At 49.3% G+C, this 25,335-nt stretch overlaps 4 protein-coding genes across 4 annotated transcripts in view; all 4 read right to left on the bottom strand.

Annotated features, from left to right (window-relative positions):
- The window catches only part of LOC146436962 (mas-related G-protein coupled receptor member X4-like), a 149,860-nt gene that overhangs the window by 51,577 nt on the left and 72,948 nt on the right, over window positions 1-25,335 (bottom strand). The gene's annotated exons all lie outside the window — the stretch shown is intronic.
- Window positions 2,669-3,604, bottom strand: LOC146436972 (proto-oncogene Mas-like). The gene has a single exon (XM_085063864.1). It carries the CDS (start codon window positions 3,602-3,604, stop codon window positions 2,669-2,671), a length of 936 nt encoding a protein of 311 aa, XP_084919990.1.
- Window positions 9,887-25,335, bottom strand: part of LOC146436968 (mas-related G-protein coupled receptor member A8-like) — a 46,496-nt gene continuing 31,047 nt past the window's right edge. The window contains exon 2 of the mRNA XM_085063863.1: window positions 9,887-10,087. Within this exon, the coding sequence (XP_084919989.1) occupies window positions 10,010-10,087 (78 nt within the window). The 3' untranslated portion in view covers window positions 9,887-10,009. The remainder of the gene's footprint in view (window positions 10,088-25,335) is intronic.
- On the bottom strand, window positions 21,383-22,762 carry LOC146436971 (mas-related G-protein coupled receptor member H-like). The gene has a single exon (XM_085063392.1). It carries the CDS (start codon window positions 22,573-22,575, stop codon window positions 21,502-21,504), a length of 1,074 nt encoding a protein of 357 aa, XP_084919518.1. The 5' UTR covers window positions 22,576-22,762; the 3' UTR covers window positions 21,383-21,501.

Raw genomic sequence — 25,335 nt, 5'->3', positions numbered from 1 at the left:
GGTCCGAGGAAGCACTCCTCAGACAAGAATTTCAATTTTTCTTCCGTAATGTGGAGTCTAAGAGCCCAAGGGAAGGACAGCAAAGAGTTGCTTGCAGCCTGGTTACTTAGAACCCATATTAATTACTGCTAACGTCCTTAAGGATGCAATGAAAGCTATTAGACACCAGATTTCGGAGTGCTCTTATCTCCTTTCCAGCCCTTCACCAGCAGCTCTTCTTTCCCCTTCTCAGCTTTGGGAGCACTAGTGATTGTTTTTACCCTACCTTTGCCAACAGGGACACCTTCCACCAGACCAGATTCTTCCAAAACCCATCCAACCTGGCCTGGAACACTTCCAGGGGTCCTGGGGCAAGACCTCCACTCTTACAGGGTAGAATTCCTTCCCAATATTCCATCTAACCCTGTTCTCTGGCAGTATGAAGCCATCCCCCTATTCCCATCACTGCAGGCCAATGTCCAAAGTGCCTCTCCAGTTCCTGGAGCCCCTGTAGGCACCAGATGGGGCTCTAAGGTCTCCCTGAAGCCTTCCCTTCTCCAGGCTGAACACCCTCAGCTCAGTGACCTCAGTGAAGCCACAGGGAGATGGGCGATGCCATGTGGAGCCTGTGGTGACAAACAGAGGTGTCACCCTGCTCCTGTGTCGGGGGTTGAGAATTTCTTCCCATTCCTGTTACTACGCAACAGATGGCCCGATGTTCGGAGCGATCAAGCCTTTTCTAAAAGACAAAGGCTAGGTTTGGGCAGGGCAAGGTAAGGGAGAGGCGGTCCTGGGAACGGACTCTCGTGGTTCGGACGCTGAGGGTAGAGGCTGCTGGCTCTTGGCTTTCCAGCTGCTACCAGAGGAAATCCAATTGTGCCCTGTTTCTCTTCTCTCCTGGCTGGGTGAGCTTTGATTCAATTTTTCTTCCCACTGGGAAGGGCGCGTCTCCCCGGGCTGCGTTTTCCCGCGGCTGCTGCCGGGAGAGTCCGGCTGCCTCTGCTGCCTGCCCCGCCCTCTGCCGCACGAGACCGCGGCGTCTGCTGTGACTGCAGAAATTCTCGCTGGCCGGAGAGAGAGAGAGCGCCCGCTCCTGCTGCCCTGTTCCCTCGCTGCCCTGAGCTGTTCCTGCTGCGCTGCGTGTTTCTCAGCCTGTCCGCCATTGCAGCGCCCCGATGCTGACCTGACCCTGCGCCACAGCGCCACCTGCAGCCGCTCGGGAGTCATCGCACCTGCCCTGCCCGGCCGGGAGCTCAACAGCGCCCCTGCTGCTTGCAACCGTGATTGCACCACACGGGAGAAGGTTCAGCAGCTCACGTTATCTGCTGTTTGGTTTTTTCTGGTTCTAGTTGTGGTTTGCTATTATTGTTAGTGTTTGTTTATAGATACTAGTAAAGAACTGATACTCCTTTTTCCCATACCTTTGCCTGAAAGCCCTTGATTTACAAAATTAAATAATTTGGAGGGAGGAAGGGAAGGAAAATCACATCCTCTGCTCTAGGGGAGGGTTCAGCCTCTCTTGGCAGACACCTGTCTTTCAAACCAAGACATCCTGGAAGGTGGTGGCTGTGCTGAGGAGCACAGACTCTCCCTCCCCTTGCAGCTGCACCATCAGAGCCTGCTGAGGGAGAGGCCAAAGCCAGGGCAGAGGAAGAATTTCTGAAGGCACAAAACCACCAGCAAGGATATCAGTAAAAACCAGATTTAATATTGAGGAACAGCGCAACAAAGAACTATCCGTGTGTGTGTGTGTGAGAAAAGGCCAGTGAGGGTAAGGATAAAAAGGAAAATAGCCTAAAAGCTTAACAGCACTCAAAGAGAACAGTACTTAACTTACACCTTAAACTCACCAATTCAACAGAGGAATAACAATTAACAGCATTTAATCTTTTACCTTAACTTTCCTTACAGGCCTAATTTACTCACACATCTCAGGTATTTAAACACCTGAGAGAGCAGCATTTCTCCCACATTTCCATAGCAGATGGACACGTGTGTGCACAGAGATAGAAAGAGTCAGTGCAGGGTGAAAATACCCCTGAGAGAAATTCCACTCAAAGGCAGTGAAGTGCTCAGCCTGGATTCTTTTGCATCTGCAGAATGGACAAATAGTTGAGCCTTGAGCAGTGTGGGGATCAGCCCAGGATCCATAGGTGTTTGGGGATCCCCCAAGTGCAGCAAGCGAGAGAGTTCCTGTCTTGGAGAGGCCCCACTGACAGGGAGGTTCTGGTCAGTGCTGCTGGGGCTCAGGAGAGCTCCAAGGGTCTCCTTTTGGACTGCTGTTTACAGTGCACCAAGAGATGGGCTTTAGTCACAACTGTGTTTGACCTGGCTGCGCTTTGAGTCGGAAACCTTCTTTGGGAGTGTGAGGACAGGGATGTTGTGCCATTCAGACAAGGAAACCAGTTTCCAAGGGTATTCCTAAAAGCCAGGAGCTCGTTGGAGAGCAGCACTTCCTGGGAGCAGATGGAGTTTGTGATCAGCTCCAGAGCAGCTGAGCCCAGGGGCTGCTCCTCAAGGCCGAGGCCTCAGGAGCATTTCTGAGATGGCAGTGCAGCCTGGAAAGGGGAAGGGGATGCAGCAGCACAGGGAGGGTGATCCTGTGGATATTTATTCATCAGGTGACTCAAAGATTCCCTCAGTCACTGTCCTGGGGTCCTTCAGCAGTGCAGGGGAAGGATCAACAGGCTCAGACTGCTGTGTCCGTGGCAGCATCATTGCTGGAGGCAGTGTTTTCTTCTGGCTCCTCAAAGACTCTCTGGAGGATCTCCCTTAGACACTGCTTGGATAAGTGCCTCCTGCAGCTCTCCATGGAATAGTGTCTCTTCCAGCTGCCCACCAAGAAGTAGATGAAGGGTTTGATGGTGCTGGTGATGCATGTGAGCAGGAAAACAACCTGGGAGGACACAACAGTGTAGCCAAGCTGCTCCAGGAAATTCCAGAGGCAGAGGGGCAGACTGAAGACCACAGTAAGGAAGATAGCAACATCATGTCTCTGGCGTTGCTTCTGCTGGGAACCACGCTTGAAATGAATGAAGTGGATTGTGCTGGAAATGACCAGGGCTGTACCAAAGAGGAGGAGGTTGAGGGCATACAGGGAGATGGGAGCCACCCGGCAGTGCTCCTGCTCATGTGACTGGCATAGGGAATTCACTGTGGGAATGACAGCCACGAAAGTGAAGAAGAAGACCCAGAACAGGCCATCCATCATCACCCAAAACAGGCGCTCAAGGACTTTGTAGCTGCAGCAAAGTGGGCAGAGGACGAACATGGATCTCTCGATGCTGATGAACGCCAGCCGGAACAGCCCCAAGTAGTAGCAGAACAGCGATAGGTGGAGAAGCAAGCTCAAATACATCATGGGCACAAGAGAAGAGCAGGACACATCCTCCTGCAGGAAGAGCAGGGTGGAGGGGACCATGAAGACAAGGAAGAGGAAGTCGGTGACGCTCTGGCGGAAGATGTAGTAGGTGATGGGGTTCCTCTGGAGGAGCCAGAAGACAGCCCCATTCCCAGCCAGCCCACAGAGGCTGATGAGCAGCATGACACTGTGTATGCCCATGTTGGTGGCATCAATCCCACATGGATCTTCTTCTTCGGTGGGTGAGGGGGGAGGCAGGGACATGGTGCTCACCTCCATGGATGGATGCTGGGCAGGCAGTGGGATGTGGTCTCTGGCTGTGGTCAGAGTGGATGGGGAGTCAGTGCTTGGAGAATCCCAGGATGGACCATGCAGCTCCTCAGCAGCTCCTTGCAGCAGGAAGGATTCAGTGGAGAGCAGTGAGATGTGCAGGGGAGGAGGGCAGTGGAAATGGTCGGGTGGGAGGGGGAGGAGGGAGGGTTGGGACGTTCAGCAGGGGGATGGTAAATGACAGAAAGAATAAGCATATTCAGCTCCCCTGAATTTGCTGAAAGACCAACTGGCCAAGAAGATAAAAGGATGAAAAGGTGTGGACACAGGATGATAAACATGACTGGAACCAGTGGAGAAACAGATAAGGAGAGTAGTTTTGGGACAAGTTCTGTTACAAGAAGCAACAGCACATGGCCGAAGGAAAAGTTCAAGGCAAGGTCACCTTTAATATCACAGCAGTAAGTGAATGCGACCACCAGAGATCATCTTGTTAAACCTCCAGAATCATCAAAAGACTTCCAGTAGGAGGTAGATGCATGGAAATTAGTTCCAGGGAAATGATGTTTATGTAGTAGATAAGAATCATGTTTTAATGCCTACGTATGGTTATAATGGATAAAACCCTGTTGAAAAGTTTCAGTGCACACAGAACAAGGAGAGATCCTTCTATGTGTCCTGTGGAGGTAAAGAATTCCTGCTTTCTAGTGCTTTGCATTGTGTTAGAAATTTATTCCTGCCCATTTTGGGATTATTTCTGGTGAAACCAGGTGGGAGAACTGCCTGATCTCATGTGAAACCTGGGTTGTTCCTCCAGAGATTGTGTGCCAGCATGTGGACTTTCCTGGAGAAAACCAGTGATTCACCTGCATTTATCTGGGACACAGTTTTGGCATTTTGACAATGAGGCATTTTTTCCGGTGTGGGAAGCCTGCCCATATAAGATGCCTTCCAAAACTGGTGTTTTGGAATTTGATATTTTGATGTTGGCTTATTTTGCTTCTTTGGAACTTGATATTCTGGTAGATTGAAAAGAAATTATTTTGGTATGTTGAAACTGGTATTTTTTAAACTTGGTATTTTTTGGTACTTTTGGAACTTAGTTTTTTGGTCTTTTGTAAGGAGTTTTTTTTTGTCTTTGGTAACCTAGATTTTTGGTATTGTTGTAAGCAGTTTTTGGCATTTTGGAACCTGTCTTGGTTTTTGGTTTTGCGTCGCTGGTTTGTTTCTTTTGTTTGGTTGATTGGGTTTTTTTAATGTTTTAGTTTTGTTGGGGTTTTTTGGTTGGTTTTTTTTGTTTGTTTGTTTTTTTTTTTTGTTGGAACATGGTTGTTTTGGAAATTAAATCACATATCCTGTCATTATGGGTTCAGGTCAATCTAAAGTCATTAAAAGGGACGGTATTTAAAAAAAAAAAAACACCACTTGGATGTACATTGAAACATTGAAGGAAGATTGGAAGATCCTCTGGTGGAACAGCTGCCAGGGCGAATTTATTTTAATATTGTAATCAACAGCAGCCTTTGTATGAATTAGATTTGGGTCAAAATTGGCCAAAAATGGTACCTTAGACAATAATATTTTTTGCAGTTGATGTTGTTCTTGTGTTGAGGACAAAATGGGATGAATTGATGGATTCTGAAATGTTTTTCTCTTGGAGAAATCACCCTGAATAGCAAAGGGATTGTAGTACCTTTGGATCCTTTTGGTTTGCCTTTAGAGAAAGACAACATGGAGAAAAGGATTAAATGTTGGTGTTTTGTGTGTAGCATGGGACAAGTCTGCTCTAAGCATTTAGATGGCCAAAGAAAAAAACGGTTTACAATTGAGCTGCAAAGTCCTGTGCAGAGAGGAGTGAGAAGGCTAGCTGCAGGATTAGATAAGAAAGCAATAAATATGAGGAGGTTCGGGAGGAGAGTAAAAGTCTCCTGGCTCCTGTTTTCCTAGGACAGCCCTCAGATGATAGCTGAACAAAACTCCAGAAAATCCAGACAACAGAGGGTTTTGAGTATTTTGATATGAGTAAGCTGCTTGCTGCTGCATGGACAGTACATATGAATTGAAAAAAGAAAAAAACCCAAACAGGAAATAACTAAACAGAACTAAATAGAAAATGAGAGCAGAAAGAAATCAGCAAAGGACTCTCACCCCTGGGTGGGCAGGGGAGAGCCTCATGGCAGGAGAAGTGTTTGAGTTCCTGGAGCTTCATTAGGAAAAGTGGGAACAAATCAATGTGGATATTGTAAAAAGTATAGAAGAGCAAATGTCCTCATGTAAAACCCAGCACTTCTGCAAACCCTCTCGTGGCAAGAGCAGAGGACTTGTGAAGAGGGACCAGATGTTTCTTCCCTGGCAGAGGAACTGGGGAATGAAAAATGGGGTTTTTGGTAAACACAGGAGCTGGTTATGCAGTATTAAATACCCTGCAAGGGGAGTTAAGGAATGACTTTATCACAGTTGTCGGTGCCATCAGGACTTGTGAAATGTGGCCCCTTTTCAGTCCAATTAAATTCACATTGAAATCCCTGAAATCCCTAAATATGTAGAAGCTTCAATTTTTATGTTGCAGGAACTGACTTCCCATTCTGAACCTACCCCCCCAAAAAAAGGTTGATGCAGTAATCCCCATTGTGTGGGCCAGTGAGATTCCTGGAAAATCAAAGAGTGGAACCTGTAAGAATCAAACTAAAGTCAGGCACAGGCCTGGTAAGACATAACCAATATCCTTTAAATTTGAAATATTGAAAGGGATTTTTAGTAATTAATAAGATAGAATGATAGCTAACTCATATACACTCATAATCAGGCAAAAAAAACCCCAGTAATAAAAAAATATTTTAATGGTTCACTGCAATAGATTTAAAAGATGCTTTTTTCTGCACACCTCTAAGCCATGCATGCAGGAACAATTCACATTTAAGTGGGAAAATCCACAGGCAAGTCTGCATTTCGAAAGGGATTTAGAAATAGCCCCACAGTTTTGGAGAATCAACTGTCAAAGGAATTAGAAGAATAGAAGACCTTTAATCTGCAAGAGGCTCTGTTACAACATGTTGATGATATTCTGCTGGCCACCAAAACAAAAGAACTGTGCTGAGACCCAGCTGTTGAATTGTTAAACTTTGGAAAATTAAATTATTACTGGGGATTGAGAGAGAAGGCCCTAGTGATGAAGAAGACTGTGAGCTTCCTGGGTTTTGAAATTCTCCGAGGCCAAAGAAAACCAAGCATTAGCCATGAGCTAATTGTTAATGTAAGAGAATTGCATGTTTTGCTTGGAATGGTTGGGTGGTGGATCGGGAATTTTGGATTACCAGAGCACCCTTTGTATGGACTTTTATAACTGTTCATAAAGATTTTATTGTATGGACTGATGATGCCTGGGCTGTGTTCAAACACCTTTAGAAAGCACTAATGGGAATCTGTCTTTGGGCTTGCCAGGAGATCTGAAGATGCTGCAGAAAAGGTCATCCATGTTTTGGTTCTGCAACAGGTGATCTGCCCATCTGATATTAAGTCAGAATAAAGTGCAAACGATTGTCAGTTAATTGAAGCATTGTATTCTAGTTTTCGCCCTGGTGGATGGACAGTCACCGCTGCTAGGCAATAGCTCCTGAGGAAGTAAAGCAGCGATAGAGCATGACCTGTAGAGCTCTGCTGCCCTCCAGGGGGAATATTTGGGATCAGCAGCATCCAGACCACCCTGACCACCTCCAGAACCCTCCTGACCCCTCCAACAAACCTGTCAGGGTTTGACCCTGACTAAAGGCCAGGCACCCCTGCTCTCTCTTGCCGCAGATGTGCAGGAGAGGGGAATGGAAAAAAAACCTGTTAAACACACCAAATTAATGAGTTAAGTGAGATAGGACATTGGTAGGAGGACACACAGAAGAAGGGCAGACAGGCTTCAAACTTAAAGTTGCAAAGGGATTTAATTACCTAACAGAGTCAGAGGATAAATGAGAGGTAAAAATAAGGTTTTCATACACCATTTGTTCACTCATCCCCCTCCGTCTTTCTAACCAACAGCTCGGGTAGGGGGCAGGGTGTGGAGTATTCTCTTAGTCTATAGAGCAGGTCTATCAATCTATTCATCACCACAATTTTTCTACTACAAATACTTTTTATCTCCACTTATCTCTCTCTCTCTCTGAAGACAGTTTCTCCTCTCTCACTCTTTCCCTCTTAAGAAACCGTTTCTCGGCTCACCTCCCTCCCTCTTTCCAAACCAACAACACGGGCAGGGGGCAGGGTGAGGGGTTTGTTCTCTGGTCAGTCCATCAGGGAGAGGGGTCCTCTACTTAGCCACAGGGTCTCTCCCACAAAAGACAGTCCTCTGGGAACTTCTTTGGCATGGGTCTAATCTCACAAGCAACATCCCGCCTGAATTCTGCTGCAATATGAGTCCTCTTGTCCATAGGGTGCTGTGCAGACTTGCCCAAGCCGAGGCCAGGCTGCTTCCATCCCAGGAGCAAGGCCTTTCTCTCCCTTGCAAGGCCTTTGCAGCTTTAACTCTCTATAGGAGACTCCCACTGGATTACAGCTCCTTCCAGGCATCCACCTGCCCCTCTGGCATGGGCTGTGGGTGGATTTCTGCATCCTTGTGGACTCCATGGGCTGCAGGGTGACGTTCTGCTCCCCCCATGGTCTTCACCACAGCTAGCAGAAGGTTTTCAGCTCCGGTGCCTGGAGCACCTCCTCCCCCACCTTCTTCACTGACTGGCGTCTCCATGCTGTTCTCACTTCACATATTTTTACGTCCTCCTCCTCCTCTAGCTAAAAAAAACTGCACGATTACTTTGTTTTGATTTTTTCTCAAATATGTTTTCACAGAGCTGTGAATTCAGCACCTCTAATTGGCCTACACTTAGCCAGCAGCACGTCTATCACCTTTAGAGTCGTCAGAGATTGGCTCTGCTGGACTTGATGAAAAACTTCCAGAACTTTCACTCAGGACACGCAAGAGCCATCTTTGTCCCATTCCCCACTCCTCAAACACTTCTTCAGGCCTACTACAACAGCTTTTGAGAAGTTTAAATTTCTCTTTAGATGTAAGAGATACTTTGCTAATGTTCTAAGCTAAGCTAAGCCACCACAAAACACCAGAACCCTCCTGACTCCTCCAACAAACCCCAGCTGCCTCCTGACTCCCCCTGATTCCCTCCAGACCCGCCACCCTCAGGGCCCTTTTCCCCCAGGCAGTGCCCAACAGCCCTGCTCCTGCCCCGCTCCAGCCGGGAGCTCCGGCAGTGTCTCTGCTGCTCCCGGCCATTCCTGCTCCTCCACCCCAATAAATGCTGCTGGATCCATCCTGCCATTGCCTCTTGCTCCTCTCCAGGTGAGGCTGGAGGGCTGAACACAGTGGGTGAAGCTCTGGAGAGGGGTGTCCCAAAAACAGTCCCCAGAACCTTATGGGGCAGCCTGGGGTGAGCATCCCATGGGGAGGGACTGGGGTCTCAGGGATGGGAATGGGAGAGATGGGAAGGACAGGAGGTGTGTGGGCTGCATGGGGGAGTGTGATGGGAGGTTGGAACGGGGTGTGGGACATGGTGGGGCTGGTTGGAATGGGGTGGGACAGTGGGAAGGTGTGGGCTGTGGTGGGACTGGTGACCTCAGTGAAGCCACAGGGGGAGAGGTGATGCCCTGTGGAGCCCATGGTGACAAACACAGGTGTCACCCTGCTCCTGGAAGGAAATGGCTGGGCTGGGGAGCACGGACTCCCCTTCCCCTTGCAGCTGCACTATCTCAGTCTGCTGAGAGACAAGCTAAAACAATGGGAGTGGAAGAATTTCTGAAGGCAAAGAGTCAATGAACCTGGCTCACAACATTAAAAATAAAAGACATTCAGGGAGATCTTTGCTGTGCCACTCAGAGAGCAGCTGGGAAGGGAATGCTGAGCCCCTGGGCCATCCTGCTCATGCTGGCTGTGCCGCTGCCATCCCAGCTCTGGGCACTTGGGATCATGTTTGCTGCAGGGAGCACAAGCCATGCCTGTGTCCCCTCCCTCCCTCCCTCCACCCCCATTCCTGGCTGGCAGCAGGAGCCAGAGGAAGGTGGCAAGCACTGACAGACCGGGTGAAGGCAGCTCAGGTTTCAGGATGCTGTTTATTGATATCAGACTGCAGTGTGATGCAGGAACCACATGCTGGGGGGGGGGTTTGGGATTACAGTTGTACAGGGAAGGTTCCCATTGGGGGAATATTGTTCTAGGACCCTTGATGGGGGGAGGAAAGCCATTCTCCAATGTGCTCCCTGCAGAGCATCACTGCCACATGCCCATTTTCTTCTTCTACAGGATTACAGTGCAGGAGAGTGAACCTGTGGATATGTATTGATCAGGTGGTTCAAAGGAACCCTCAGCCACTTTCTTGGGGTCCTTGAGAAGTGCAGTGGAAGGGATCAACAAGCTCCGACCTCCATGTCCATGGCAGCATCATTACTGCTGGAAATGTTTTCTTCTGGCTCCTCAAAGATCCTCTGGAGGGAGAGCTGGAGGGACCCCACAGAGCAGTTCTTCCAGCACCTTGCCACCAAGAAGCAGATGAAGGGTTTGAGGGTGCTGTGGATGCAGGCGAGCAGCAAAACAACATGGGAGGACACACAGGTGTAGCCAAGTTGCTGCAGGAAATTCCAGAGGCTGAAGGGGAGACCGAAGAGCACCATGAAGAAGATAATGATGTCGAGCCTCTTGGGTTGCAGTTGCTGAGAGCCACACTTGACTTTAATGAAGAGGATTGTGCTGGAAATGACCATGGAGAAAGCAAAGAGGATGAGGTTGAGGATGTACATGGAGATGAGAGACACCTGGAAGTGCTTGTTCTTGTGCTCGTGCAACAGGCACAGGGGATTCAGTGTGACTATGAAAGCAACAATGATGGCCGTGAGCAAGACATCCACCACCTCTGACAGGTTCTGGGGACAGTGGCAGTGGCACCAGAGTGGGCAAAGGATGGACCTGCACCTCTCGATGCTGATGGCTGTCAGCAGGCACAGCCCCACGTTGTAGTAAAAAAGGGACTGAGGCATGACCATCATCAGGTAATTCCGATTCAGGTAATGAGGGATGTACATGTCCTCCCTCACGTAGTTCAGGGTGGAAGGGACCAGAGTGAGGAATAAGAAGTCGATGGAGGCCTGATGGAAGATGTAGACACTGATGGGGTGTCTGCGCATCCTGCGGGAGTGGAGGAGCCAAAGGACAGCCCCGTTCCCGAGCAGCCCACAGAGGCAGAGAAGCCGCATGACACTGTGCATGGCCACGTTGGTGACATCGATTCCACACAGACTGGGAACGTTGGTCAGAGAGGTGAAAACTGGGGACACAGTGATCACCTCCATGGATGGACGCCAGGCAGATGGTTGGATGTGGCCCCTGGCTGAGGGCAGAGTGGATGGGGAGTCAGTGCTTGGAGAATCCCAGGATGGACCAAAGAGATTCGCAGCAGCTCCTTGCAGCAGGAAGGATTCTGTGGAGAGCAGTGAGATGTGCAGGGGAGGAGGGTGGTGGAAATTGTGAGAGTGGGAGAGCTGGGAGAGTTGGGATATTCAGCTGGAGATGTGGAAGGGAAGCACAGGGCAGAGGAGGGAGGAGCTGGTGAGGACACTGCAGTCACCGGGAGAGGGTGGCAGGAACAGAGCAGCTGCTGGAGGAGAAGCAGGTGGGGTAGGGAGGAAGGCAAACATTGCACTGACCTGTTGAGTGTGGGGCAGCAGCAGGCAAAGGGTGTTTGTCCAGATCAGTGGCAGTTCCTGGTACCTCTTGCTCCTTTTGTATCCATATAGTAAAGTGGATCCTCTCAGGTCAGTAACACGAAGGAGTACTGACGAAGGAGTTACGAAGGAGAAGATCTATCTCCTGTCCTGTTGCTCCTCAAGTCTCAGTGTAGTCACGGGGGAGTCAGAAATTGCATCTTTGGCTACATTAGAGCTTCACTTCCTTGGGATTATTTATCTTGTTGTTTTGTTGTTTTTTCCTTCTCTACAAAGGAATTGACTTTTATCAAAAGCACCAAATGAAGAATTTTGCTAATGGCTCTTCATTTCCTCCTCATTAGAAACACTGCTTCCCTGAAGAATGTCCCATTCTCTAACTGCCTTCCCTCTCCCAACAGCTTTCTACCGTTCCTGGTTTCTCTTCCCAGAGGGGTCATGTTTCCTCCAGCAGAGGGATGCTGGCAGTGCTGTTGGCACTGGAATGCTGGCAGTGCTGGGGAGGCAGCTGGGTGCTTCTAAGAAGCAACTCGCATTCCAGGAAGAGCATCAGGATCATTGCCCAAACCTCCCATGGGCCCAAAGGAGCACACCTGAGACAAGATTTCCCATTTTTCCATTGTAATGTAGACTCTAGCAGCCCAAGGGAAGATCAGCAAAGAATTGCTTGCAGAAAGGTTGTCAGCACTTAGAGCCTACAGTAATTACAGCTAATCCCCTTAATGATGCAATGCAAGCTATTAGGGACCAGATTTACGCATGCTGTTATCCACTTTCCAGCACTTCACCAGGATCTCATCCTCCTCCTCCTCAGTCCTGGGAGCATTTGTTTTTACCACCTGTTTGCTAGCAAGGACATCTTCCACCAGACCAGATTGCTCCAAAAGCCATCCACCCTGGCCAGGAACATTTTCAGTGATGGGGCAGACAGAGCATCTCGGGGATCTTGTGCCAGGGCCTCTGCACCCTCACAGGAAAGAATTACTTCCCAATATTCCATCTAACCCTGTTCTCTGGCAGTATGAAGCCATCCCCCTATTCCCATCCCTGCAGGCACTTGTCCAAAGTGCCTCTCCAATTCCTAGAGCCCCTGTAGGCACCAGATGGGGCTCTAAGGTCTCCCTGAAGCCTTCCCTTCTCCAGGCTGAACACCCCCAGCTCAGTGACCTCAGTGAAGCCACACGGAGATGGGTGATGCCCTGTGGAGCCTGTGGTGACAAACAGAGGTGTCACCCTGCTCCTGGAAGGGGGTGGCTATGCTGAGGAGCACCATCAGAGCCTGCTGAGGGAGAGGCCAAAGCCAGGGCAGAGGAAGAATTTCTGAAGGCACAAAACCACCAGCAAGGATATCAGTAAAAACCAGATTTAATATTGAGGAGCAGCACAACAAAGAACTATCCATGTGTGCATGTGTGTTCAGGTGTGTGTGACAAAAGGACAGTGACAGTTCCTGTGGAAGCTGAATCCAAGGAGCCTGAGGACAGCCCCTTTTCCAGCCAGTCCACAGAGGCTGATGAGCAGCGTGACACCATCTACGGCTGTGTTGGTGACGTCTGTGTCACACGGATTGTCTCCTTCAGTGGATGAGATGGGAGCTGAGGACACAGTGCTCACCTCCATGGATGGAGGCTGGGCAGGTGGTGGGATGAGGCCCCTGGCTGTGTTCAGAGTGGATGTGGAGTCAGTGCTTGGAGAATCCCAGGATGGACCATGCAGCTCCTCAGCAGCTCCCTGCAGCAGGAAGGATTCAGTGGAGAGAAGTGAGATGTGAAGGGGAGGAGGGCTGTAGAAATTGTGGTGTGGGAGAGGGAGGTGGGAAGGTTGGAATATTCAGCAGGGGATTGGTAAATAACACATGAAATAAAAATATTCAGCTTCCCTGAAGCTGCTGAAAAACCAAGTGGTCAAAAAGATAAAAGGTTGTAAAGGTGTGGACACTGGATGACAAATGTGGCTGGAAGTGGTAGAGAAACAGATAAGGAGGTGTGCAGTGGTTTTGGGACAAGTTCTGTAAGAAGAAGAAATAATGCATGGCCAAAGGAAAAGTTCATGGCAAGGTCACCTTTAATATTGAAGCATTCAGTGAGTACAACTGCCAGAGATCCCTCTTAATGAACCTGCAGGATCATCAAAGGAACCCCAGGAGGAGGTTGGTGCATGGAATTAGTTATAGGAAAGTGATGTTTATGTATCAGATAAGAAACATTCTTTAATGCCTATGTATGGTTTTAATGGATAAAGCCCCTGTTGCAAAGTCTCACCACACACAGAGGAGAGATCCTTGCATGTGTCCTGTGCAGGTAAAGAATCCCTGCTTCCTAATGCTTTGCATTGTGTTAGAAAGTTTATTCCTGCCCATTTTGGGATTATTTCCCAGGTAGGAGAGCTGCCTGATCTCATGTGAAATCTAAGGGGTCCTGTGGATTTTGTGGGCTTTCCTGGAGAAAACTACAGATTCCCCTGGATTCATTTGGAACACAGTTAAGATCTCATTTTGGCAATAAGGTATTCTTTCTGGTGTGGGAAGCCTGCCCATATATGACACCTGAAAAGTGGTATTTTGGAATTTGATATTTTGAAATTGGTTTGTTTTGCTCTTTTGCAAGTTGATATTCTCGTAATATGAAATGTAATTATTTTGGTATTTTGAAACTGGTCTTTTTAAAACCTGTTTTTTTTGTATTTTTGTAACTTAGTTTTTTGGTATTATTGTAACCTGGGGGTTTTTTTGTTTGTTTTTGTTTTTGGGGTTTTTCTGTTTGTTTTTTTGGGGTTTTTTGTTCACTTGGTTTTTTTTGTATTTTGGAACCTGGCTTGTTTTGGAAATTAAATAATATATTCTCTCATTATGGGATCAGATCAATCTAAAGGGACCCACAGGGATGGTATTTTGAAAAAATCACCACTGGGATATGCTGAAACATTGGAGGAAGATTGGTGGCCCTTCCTCATGGAACAGCTGCCAGGGAGAATTTAATTAATTGTTTTGATCAGTAGTGGCTTTTGTATGAATTGGAGTTGGGAGAAAAGTGGCCACAAAATGATACCTTGGACTATAACACTTTTTTACAACTGATGTTCTTCTTGTTTTGAGGACAAAATGGGATGAATTGACGGATTCTGAAATGTTTTTAATTTTGAGAAATCAGTGTGAATAGCAAAGGTGTTGTAGTAGATTTGTATCCTTTTGGTTTGGCTTCAGAGAAGGACAACATAGAGAAAAGGATTAAATGTTGGTGTTTTGTTTGTAGCATGGGACAAGTCCTCTCTAGGCATTTGTCTTAGGTTACATGGAAGTTTTGACCAAAAAGTATGTATTCTATTACCTTCCTCATAAGCTGTTAAAAACAGGTGGACCAGTGTTCTTTACCTTCAGCATGACTCAGCCCTGAGAGCACCTTCCGGAGGGGCTACCTCTGCTAAGGGGCAATCAAGTTGTCCAGGAATGACTCAGAGAATTCCATCACCCCATTGTGGGATGCCCTGCCCAGAAGGGAGAAACTGAACATTCCTACCTGCATATAAGCTGAGGCTTTGGAACAGTGCAACACTTTTTCCACTGGATCTGCAGAGATGGACTAGACCTTTCTTCAGGGATCACCACTTCAACAAGACCACTGTGAGAACTGACAATTAGTCTGGCGAGTTCACAGACTTTGACCTTGATGCAATCAGTTCATACCCGTAAGAATTCTACAGTCAACAGAAGCAAGAAGCAAAACCAACAAGAGCAGAAGCTGAGGCAGCATTAGGAAGTCTGTTATTCTGTAAGAATGTGTGCTTATTGTAGGTAACCAACAATATTGTACTGTAGTGAGTTAGGAACCAATAAATGTGTAACGCAAATGCTGAAAAACAGTATAAAAGAGACTTCATGGGAATAAATGTAGTTCCTTCTTTTGCTTGGAGCCATTGCACGTGTCTGTATGTGAATGTCGTGCCTGTCTCAACAGTGACAGACCACATCCATCACTCCAACGGGACTGCAGCCACAATTTAACTGGACCGCTACCCCCACACTGTCCAACAGGGTGGCAGGTGTATTCTGACTTTGTCAGCTCAAACCGTTGTTTCTGTATTACTGCCTTGTTATAAATACTAGTTACAAACTGTTATTCCTTTCCCCATATCTTTTGCCTGAAAGCCCCTTCATTTCAAAGTTATAATAATTCAGAGGGAAGGGGGTCATATTCTCCATTCTAAGGGAGGTTCCCGCCTTCCTTGGCAGACCCTGTCTTTCAAACCAAGACAGCATTTAGATGGTCAAGGGAAAAAAAGGTTTAAAATCTAGCTGCAAAGTCCTGTGTAGAGAGGACTGAGAAGACCCACTGCAGGCTTAGATAAGAAAGCAATAGAGACAAGAAAAAGTTTGGCAGGAAGGCAAAAGTCGTCTGGCTCCTCTTTTCATAGGAAAATCCTCAGATGATATTAGAATAAAACTACAGAAAATCCAGGGAACAGAGGATTTTGATATGGTAAACTCTTTAACATTGCATGGGCAGAAAAAATTGATTGAAAAAAGATTTTAGAAAAAGCAGGTAATAACTAAAGAGAAAATGATGGCAGTTATAGAAGAAATCAGCAAAGGATTCTCTTAAGGTGAAACATTGCAGGATTTACAGTGGACATTTGTCATCACCAGACTAATGGGACTGAACACAGCAGCACAAGAATTCCAATCAGGACTGCATGTACCTCAAGGACCGTGACCCAGCACCCTTCCAGCTGAAAGGGAAAGGACCCTACCAAGTCTTGTTAACTACACATACTAGGTAAAGCTGAACAGCAAAGGACCTTTGTTCTGGAATCAAAAAGGCAGAAATTGCCTCAATGGAAGGAGCAGTAGAAGAGTGGCAGGAAGAAAAAAATTCTTCTTGAAGGCACTGGCTCACTTCATGGCTCCCAGATTCGAAACTGCTATGAAAAGGCTTCATGGCAGTCATTGTAATCATTACAGTGTGTGCATTTACTTGTATTATGATTCCATGTTAGAGTTGTTGTAACACTTTGTGCTGGAAAATGGAGTATTGGGACTTGCCCACAAGAAGCATAGTGTCAAAAAAAGGGAGAGGATTTGGTAAATAACATAGAAAATAAATGTTTTTATCCCCTCTGGGATTGCTGAATAGATGAGGCCTATAGAGAAACACATTTTATTGACTATGAATGTTGATGATGGGTAAAACTCCGGCTGTAACAACTCACCACACACACAAAACAAGGAGAGATCCATCTGTGTGTCCTCTGTCGATAAAGAATGCCTGTTTTCTAATGCTTCCCATTGTGTTAGAAAGTTTACTACAGCTGATTTCAGTATCACTCCCCATCCCCCTTCCCATGCCATGCCATGCCATGCCATGCCATGCCATGCCATGCCATGCCATGCCATGCCATCCCATCCCATCCCATCCCATCCCATCCCATCCCATCCCATCCCATCCCATCCCATCCCATCTTACAGGTTCCCCAGCCACTCCCTGGCTCTGAATGTTTGGACTGTTGGGCTCTGCTGCCCTTCAGTGGGCAGATTTGTGATTGGCAGCATCGAGACCCCCTCCAACTACCTCCAGACCCCTCCTGATGCCTCCAACAAACTCAAGACTCCTCCTGATTCCCTCCAAAACTCTCTATACCCTTCACCCTTGGGGCCACCTTTCCCCAGGCAGTGACCAACAGTCCTGACCCGCTGCACCCAGGAGCTCCAGCAGTGTCTCTGCTGCTCCCAGCCATTCCCGCTTCTCTAGGGGCTGGACACCATGGCTACAGCTCTGGAGAGGGGTCTCATAGAAACAGACCCCAAAACCTTCTGGGGTGAGCATCCCATGGGGAGGGACTAGAGACTCAGGGATGGGGATGGGAGGGATGGGAAGGACAGGAGGTGTGTGGGCTGCGTGGGGGAGTGGGATGGGAGGTTGGGATGAGGGTGTGGGACGTGGTGGGGCTGGTGAGAAGGTGTGGGATGTGGTGGGAAGATGTGAGATGTGGTGGGACTCTTAGGAAGGTGTGAAATGTGGTGGGACTGGTGACATCAGCGAAGCTGCAGGGAGGGAGGTGATGCCCCGTGGAGCCCGTGGTGACAAACACAGGTGTCACACTGCTCCTGGAAGGGGGTGACTGTGCTGAGGACCACGGTCTCCCCTTGCAGCCGCACCATCTGAGCCTGCTGAGTGACAAGTTGAAACAACGGGAGAGAAAGAATTTCTGAGTCCTTTGCCCCTGGCTCACAACATTAAAAAAGAAAGACATTCAGGGAGATCTTTGCTGTGCCACTCAGAGAGCAGCTGGGAAGGGAATGCTGAGCCCCTGGGCCATCCTGCCCATGCTGGCTGTGCTGCTGCCATCCCAGCTCTGGGCACTTGGGATCATGTTTGCTGCAGGGAGCACAAGCCATGCCTGTGTCCCCTCCCTCCCTCCCTCCCTCCCTCCCTCCCTCCCTCCACCCCTCCCTCCACCCCCATTCCCGGCTGGCAGCAGGAGCCAGAGGAAGGCAGCAAGTGCTGGCAGATGGGGCGAAGGCAGCTCAGGTTTCAGGATGCTGTTTATTGATATCAGACTGCAGTGGGATGCAGGAACCACATGCCAGGGGGATTTGGGGATCACAGCCTTGTTGGGAAATATCCTGTTGGGAGAATATTGTTCTAGGACCCTTGAGAGGGGAGAAGAGCCATGCTCCAATGTGCTCCTTGCACAACATCCATCCCACACACCCCAGCTGCCTTTTCATGCAGGATTTTAGTGCAGGCGGGTGATCCTGTGGATATTATTGATCAGGTGACTCAAGGAAATCCTCAGCCTCTGTGCTGGTAATCCTTCAGCAGTGCAGTGGAAGGGATCAACAGGCTCAGACCTCTGTGTCCATGGCAGCATCATTGTTGCAGGCAGTGTTTTCTTCTGGCTCCCCCAAGACCCTCAGAAGGGAGAGCCGGATGGACCCCATGGAGCAGTGCCTCCCGCAGCTCCCCCCGGAGAAGTAGATGAAGGGTTTGCTGGTGCTGTGGATGCAGGCGAGCAGCAAAACAACATGGGAGGGCAGAGGGACGTAGGTAAGCTGACACAGGAAATTGCTGATGCTAGTGGGGAGACCGAAGAGCACCATGAGGATGATAATGATGTCGAGCCTCTCAAGTTGCTGATGCTGAGAGCCACACTTGACCTTAATGAAGAGGCATGTGGAAATGATGGTGGAGAAAGCAAAGACGAGAAGGTGTAGGATGGCCATGAAGTGAACAAACACAGCTAATTTCTTATTCTCATCAAACTGGAACAGTGAAAACAGCGTGGGAATGACAGTGAGGGAGAAGGCCATGAGCATGGCACTCACCACCTTCCACAGGTGCTGGGGATGGTGACAGTGGCACCGGAGCGGGCAGAATGTGGACCTGCACCTCTCGAAGCTGATGGCTGCCAGCAGGCATGGCCCCAGCATGTCGTAGAACAGGGCCAGCACCAAGAGGAACCTCAGGAAATTTAGGGGCACAACACTGAACCAGGGCTTGTCCCCCAGCAGGAAGAACAGGGTGAAGATGGTGAGGAAGATGAAGTCAGTGATGGCCAGGTGGAAGATGTAGACAGTAATGGGCTTCCTGCGGATGGAGAATCTGAGGAGCCAGATGATAGCCCCATTCCCAGCCAGCCCACAGAGGCTGATGAGCAGCATGGCACTGTCTATGACATCTACCCCAAACGGATCATCTCCTTCTGTGGGTGAGGTGGGAGGTGGGGACACGGTGCTCACCTCCATGGATGGACGCTAGGCAGGCAGTGGGATGTGGCCCCTGGCTGTGGTCAGATTGGATGGGGAGTCAGTGCTTGGAGAATCCTGGGATGGACCATGCGGCTCCTCAGCAGCTCCCTGCAGCAGGAAGGATTCTGTGGAGATAAGTGGGATGTGCAGGAAAAGAAGGTGATGGAAATTATGAGGGTGGGAGAATGAGGAGGGAGGATTGGGATGTTCAGGCGAAGATGTGGAAGGGAAGCTCAGGGCAGAGGAGGGAGGAGCTGGGGAGGACACTGCAGTCACTGGGAGAGGGTGGCAGGAACAGAGCAGCTGCTGGAGGAGAGGCAGGTGGGGTGGGGAGGAAGGCAAACATTGCACTGACCTGTTGAGTGTGGGGCAGCAGCAGGCAAAGGGTGTCTGTCCAGATCAGTGGTGCTTCCTGGCATCTCTTGCTGCTTTTGGATCCATATGGTAAAGTGAATCCTCCCAGGACAGTAACATGAAGAACATCTATCTCCTGTCCTGTTACTCCCCAAGACTCGGTGGAGTCACAGGGGAGTCAGAAGTTGCATCTTTGGCTATGTCAGAGCTTTACTTCCTTGGCATTACTTACCTTGACTTTTGTTTATTTTTTTTTCCCCACAAAGGAATTGGCTTTATCAAAAGTTCCAAATGAAAAATTTTGCTAAAGACCCTTCATTTCCTGCTCATTAGAAACTCTCCTTCCCTGCTGAATGTTGCATTCTCTGACTGCCTTCCCTCCCTCTACAGGTTTCTGCCATTCCTCATTTGTCTTCCCTGAAGGACCATGTTCCCTCCAGCAGCAGGGGGATGCTGGTGGTGCTGGTGACACTGGAATGCTGGCAGTGCTGGCAGTGCTGGGGAGACAGCTGGGTGCTTCTTAAAACCAATCTGGGAAGAGCATCAGGATCATTGCCAAACCTCCCCTCCAAGAGGGCACAGCTGAGCCAAGAATTTCCATTTTTCCATTGCAGTGTAGACTCTTAACAGCCCAAGGGAAGGATAGCAAGGAGTTGTTTGCAGCAAGGTTATCAGCACTTTGAGCCTACATTAATTACAGCTAATCCCCTTAATGATGCAATGCAAGCTATTAGGGACCAGATTTAGGAGTACTGTTATCCCCTTTCCCGTCCTTCACCAGGAGCTCACCCTTCACCTCCTCCTCTCCTCCTCCTCCTCCACCATCTTGGAAGCACTTTTGATTGTTTTTACTAACCCTTTGCCAGTAGCAAGACCTTCCACTAGACCAGATTGAATATTTCCAGGTATCCTGGAGCAGCCAGAGCAGCCACACCTTTGCCAACAGGGACACCTTCCACTAGGCCATATGGCTCTAAACCGCACCCACCCTGGCCAGGAACACTTCCAGGGACCCTGGGGCAGGCAGAGCATCTCTGGGAACCTGGGCCAGGACCTCTCCACCCTCTCCTCTCACAGGAAACTATTCCTTCCCAATATTCCATCTAACCCTGTTCTCTGGCAGTATGAAGCCATTTCCCCTATTCCCATCACTGCAGGCCAATGTCCAAAGTGCCTCTCCAGCTCCTGGAGCCCCTGTAGGCACCAGATGGGGCTCTAAGGTCTCCCTGAAGCCTTCCCTTCTCCAGGCTGAACACCCCCAGCTCAGTGACCTCAGTGAAGCCACAGGGAGATGGGTGATGCCCTTTGGAGCCTGTGGTGACAAACAGAGGTGTCACCCTGCTCCTGGAAGGGGGTGGCTGTGCTGAGGAGCACAGACTGTCCCTCCCCTTGCAGCTGAACCATCCAAATCTGCTGAGGGAGAAGCCAAAACAATGGGAGAGGAAGAATTTCTGAAGGGAAGGAGTTCTTTGCCCCTGGCACACAACATTAAAAATAAAATACATTGGGGAAATTTTTTGCTGTGCCACTCAGAGAGCAGCTGGGAAGGGAATGCTGAGCCCCTGGGCCATCCTGCCCATGCCGGCTGTGCCGCTGCCATCCCAGCTCTGGGCACTTGGGACCATGTTTGCTGCAGGGAGCACAAGCCATGCCTGTGTCCCCTCCCTCCCTCCCTCCCTCCACCCCCATTCCCGGCTGGCAGCAGGAGCCAGAGGAAGGCAGCAAGCGCTGGCAGACAGGGTGAAGGCAGCTCAGGGTTCAGGATGCTGTTTATTGATATCAGACTGCAGTGGGATGCAGGAACCACATGCCAGGGGAATTTTGGGATCACAGCCATGTGGGGCACAATCCCTTTGAGGGAAAAATGTTTTAGGACTTGGAAGGGGGGAGGAAAGCCATGCTCCAATGTACTCCCTGCATCCATCCCACATTTCCCATGGCAATTCGTCTGCACCCTTCTCCTGTGGGATTACACCTTCACAGGACGGTGATCCAGTGGATATTTATTAATCAGGTGACTTTAGGAAAATCTCAGCCACTTTCTTGGGGTCCTTCAGCAGTGCAGTGGGAGGGACCAACAGGCTCAGACTGCCGTGTCCATGGCAGCATCATTGCTGGTGGAAGTGTTTTCCTCTGGCTCCTCAAAGACCCTCTGGAGGGAGTCCCTGAGAGATCCCATGGAGCAGTTCCTCCAGCAGCTCCCCACAGAGAAATAGATGAAGGGTTTGCTGGTGCTGTGGATGCAGGTGAGCAGGAAAACAAACTGTTGGGACACAGATTTATAGCCAAACTCTTGCAGGAAATTCCAGAGGCTGAGGGGGAGAGTGAGAAGGACAGTGAGGGAGATAACAATGTCGAGCCTCTTGATTTGCCGCTGCTGGAAGCCACACTTGAACTTAGTGAAAAAGATTGTGCTGGAAATGACCAATGAGGGAGCGAAGAGGAGGAGGTTGAGGGCATTTATGGTGATGAGAAACTCCTTGAAGAACTCATAGTCCACAGTGTCGCACATGAAATCTACTGCAATAGTGACAGCACTAGAGATGACCTTGAGCATGACTCTCACGATATTTGAAAGGCACTTGGGAAAGTGGCAGCGGCAATGGAGCAGGCAGGGGATGGAGCTGCATCTCTCGATGGTGATGGCTGCCAGCAGGCATGGCCCCAGGTTGTAGGAGAACAGGGACAGCTGGAAGAGGAACCTCAGGTAATTTGGGGGCACAACAGTGGAGCAGAACCTGTCTCCCAGCAGGAAGAGCAGGGTGGAGGGGACCATGAGGAGGAGGAAGGCGAAGTCAGCAACAGCCATGGTCAGGATGTAGATGGTGATAGGATTGATGTAGTTGGTTATGGGATTCCTGCAGATGTGGAAGCTGAGCAACCAGAGGACAACCCCATTCCCTGCCAGCCCACACAGGCAGATGAGCAGCATGACACTGTCTATGGCCACATTGGTGACATCTATCCTACATAGATCGTCTTCCTTGATGGGTGAGGCGGGAGGTGGGGACATGGTGCTCTCCTCCATGGACGGGCGCTGGGCAGGCAGGTCGATGTGGCCCCTGGCTGTGGTCAGAATGGATGGACAGTAAGTGCTTGGACAATCCAGGGATGGACCACACAGCTCTTCAGTAGCTCCCTGCACTGAAGGATTCATTGGACAGAACTGGGATGTGCAGGGAAAAAAAGGCAGTGGAAATGGTGTGGGAGAGGCAGGTGGGAGAGTTGGGATGTTCAGCAGGAGATGCAGAAGGGAAAGTCAGGGCAGAGGAGCGAGGAGCTGGGCAGGACACTGCAGTCACCAGGACAGGGTGGCAGGAACAGAGCAGCTGCTGGAGGAGAGGCAGGTGGGGTAGGGAGGAAGGCAAACATTGCACTGACCTGTTCAGCAGCAGGCAAAGGGTGTCTGTCCAGATCAGTGGTCCTTCCAGGTACCTCTTGCTCCTTTTGGATCCATATCTTAAAATGGATTGTCCCAGGACAGTAACCTGAAAAGAAAGTCCTCAGATCAGCAGGAGGTCCCGACTCCTGTCCTGCCAGCTCCTCTTTGTGCTCTTCCCTGGTGCTGCTCCCCAAGACTTGGTGGAGTCACAAGGGACTTGCAAATTGCATCTTTGGCTACATCAGAGTTTCACTTCTTCGGAGTTATTTATCTTGTTTCCACACCTCCCCCCTACCTCCAAAGGAATTGGCTTTAATCGAAAGCTCCACATGAAGAATTTTGCTAATGGCTCCTCATTTCCTCCTCATTAGAAACACTCCTTCCCTGCAGAATGTCCCATTATCTGACTGCCTTCCCTCTCCCAACAGCTTTCTACAGTTCCTGGTTTCTCTTCTCTGAGGTGTCATGGTCCCTCCAGCAGCAGGGGGATGCTGGTGGTGCTGTTGGCACTGGAATGCTGGCAGTGCTGGCAGTGCTGGCAGTGCTGGGGAGGCAGCTGGGTGCTTCTCAGAAACAACTCCCAATCTGGGAAGAGCATCAGGATCATTGCCAAACCTCCCCTGGACCTGTCAGGAAAATTAATGCACAAACACCAGAGGTTTATGTCCAAATAGGAGACAGAGGAGTCCTGTAACTTTATTGATGAATAAAGGCAGAGGTCATGGGCCTTTTCTCATCGGGTCTCTCCAATTGCTAGAGGATGCAGCCTCGTTTTATCCTAATTTCCTGGTCACATTTCCCTCTCTCTTTCCCCATTGGCTGAGGTACTTGAGAGGTACAGACTTCCCGAAACACCTAATGCAAACACTCTTCTAATATACATCCCCCCTTCTTCTTTTTCTTATGTCTCTGTTGTTGGAGTTTATTAACACAGTCTTGAGCAGGTCAATCAGTGGAATTCCAATGGAAATCCTTCCCATTGTTTTGTCTATCTCTCAGTATGGGTCTTATCATACCAGCAGACTCAGGTCTTATCTTACCAGCAGTATGTTTGTAAGGACACTCCCTTATTCCTTTCCGGCCCAAGAAGTACAGCTGAGCATCTTTCTGATGGAAAACAACCAGTGGGTGAGATAAGGCAGCTTTATTACAGGGAGAGAAGGAAATAAGGAAGTGTATGCACTCACATAAGCTAAGGGAAAAAGGTCAATCTCTACTTCCCATCAGCACGTGATGCTTGGACACCTCCTGGGAAGCAGGGCTTCGGCATGCGTAATGGTTTCTCCCCTTCCTCCTCTCTCCCTTAGCTTAATATATCTGAGCTGGTGCCATAATGGTATGGAATACTCCTTTGGCTAATCTGGGTCAGCTGGCCTGGTTGTGTCCCTTCCCAGGATCTTGCCCACTCCCATCCCTTTGATGGGGGAAGGAATGCCAGAGGGACAGCACAGCTCAGCAGTAGCCAAAACACTGCTCTGTTAGCAGCACCCTTACAGCTACTGACTCCAAGCACACCACTGTGAGGGCTGTGACCTTTACTTCAGTCAGACCCAATACAGCTTGGATTTAGCAGAGGGGCTTCACTGGTGGCTTCTGTGACAAACTGCCAGAAGCTTCCTCAGTGTCTGGCAGAGCCCATCCCTGGTGGCTTTCAAGATGGATGTGCTGCTGGCCAAGGCTAAGCCAGCAAGAAATGGTGGTAATGCCTCTGGAAACAGAGTTAAGAAGAAATCAAAGGTGTTGTGCAGTTGTTTTAATTCCAGCAAAAGATGAGGGGAGTGAGAACATGTGAGAAGAACAGCTCTGCAGACATCAAGGGCAGTGAAGAAAGAGGGGGATGAAGTGCTCCAGGCCCTGGAGCTGAGATTCCTCTGCAGCCAATTGTGATGACCATGGTGAAGCAGCTGTGCCGTTGCAGCCCATGGGGTCCATGGGGTTGCAGAGATTCACCTGCAGCCTGTGGAGGAGCCCAGGCTGGAGTGGGTGGATATCTGGGAGGAGGCTGTGATCCTGTGGGAAACCCGTGGAGAGAGGGGCTCTGCTCCAATGCCAGAGCAGCCTGTCCTTGAAGGACTGCACCCTGTACAAGAATGACCCACACTGCAGCAGTTGGAGGGGTGCTGCTCCCCATGGGATGGACTCACATTGCAGCAGTTTGCAGGGAACTGTTGCTCATGAGATGACCTAAAGCTGGAGAAGTTCATGGAGAGCAGTCTCCCATGGGATGGACCCCATGGTGCAACAGGGGAAGGACTCCTCTCCCTGAGAAACAAGAGAAGTCTTGGGTGATGAACTGACCATAACTCCCATTCCCTGTCTCCTTGTACCACTGGGGTAGGAGGTGAAGCTGGAAAGGAGGGAGGGGTGGGGGGGGAAGGTATTTTTAATGGCTTATTTTACTTTTCATTATCCTGCTCTCATTTTGTGAGTAATAAATTCCCTTTATATCTCTAAGCTGAGCCTGTTTTTCCTGTGATGGTATTTGAGTGAGCTCTCTCCTGGTCCTTATCTCAACTCATGAACCCTTTGTTTTCT

The sequence above is a fragment of the Lichenostomus cassidix genome, chromosome 5 (assembly GCF_008360975.1).
Source record: "Lichenostomus cassidix isolate B80296 chromosome 5, HeHo_3.0, whole genome shotgun sequence".
Classification (NCBI taxonomy): domain Eukaryota; kingdom Metazoa; phylum Chordata; class Aves; order Passeriformes; family Meliphagidae; genus Lichenostomus; species Lichenostomus cassidix.
This window is presented reverse-complemented; position numbering and strand designations above follow the sequence as displayed.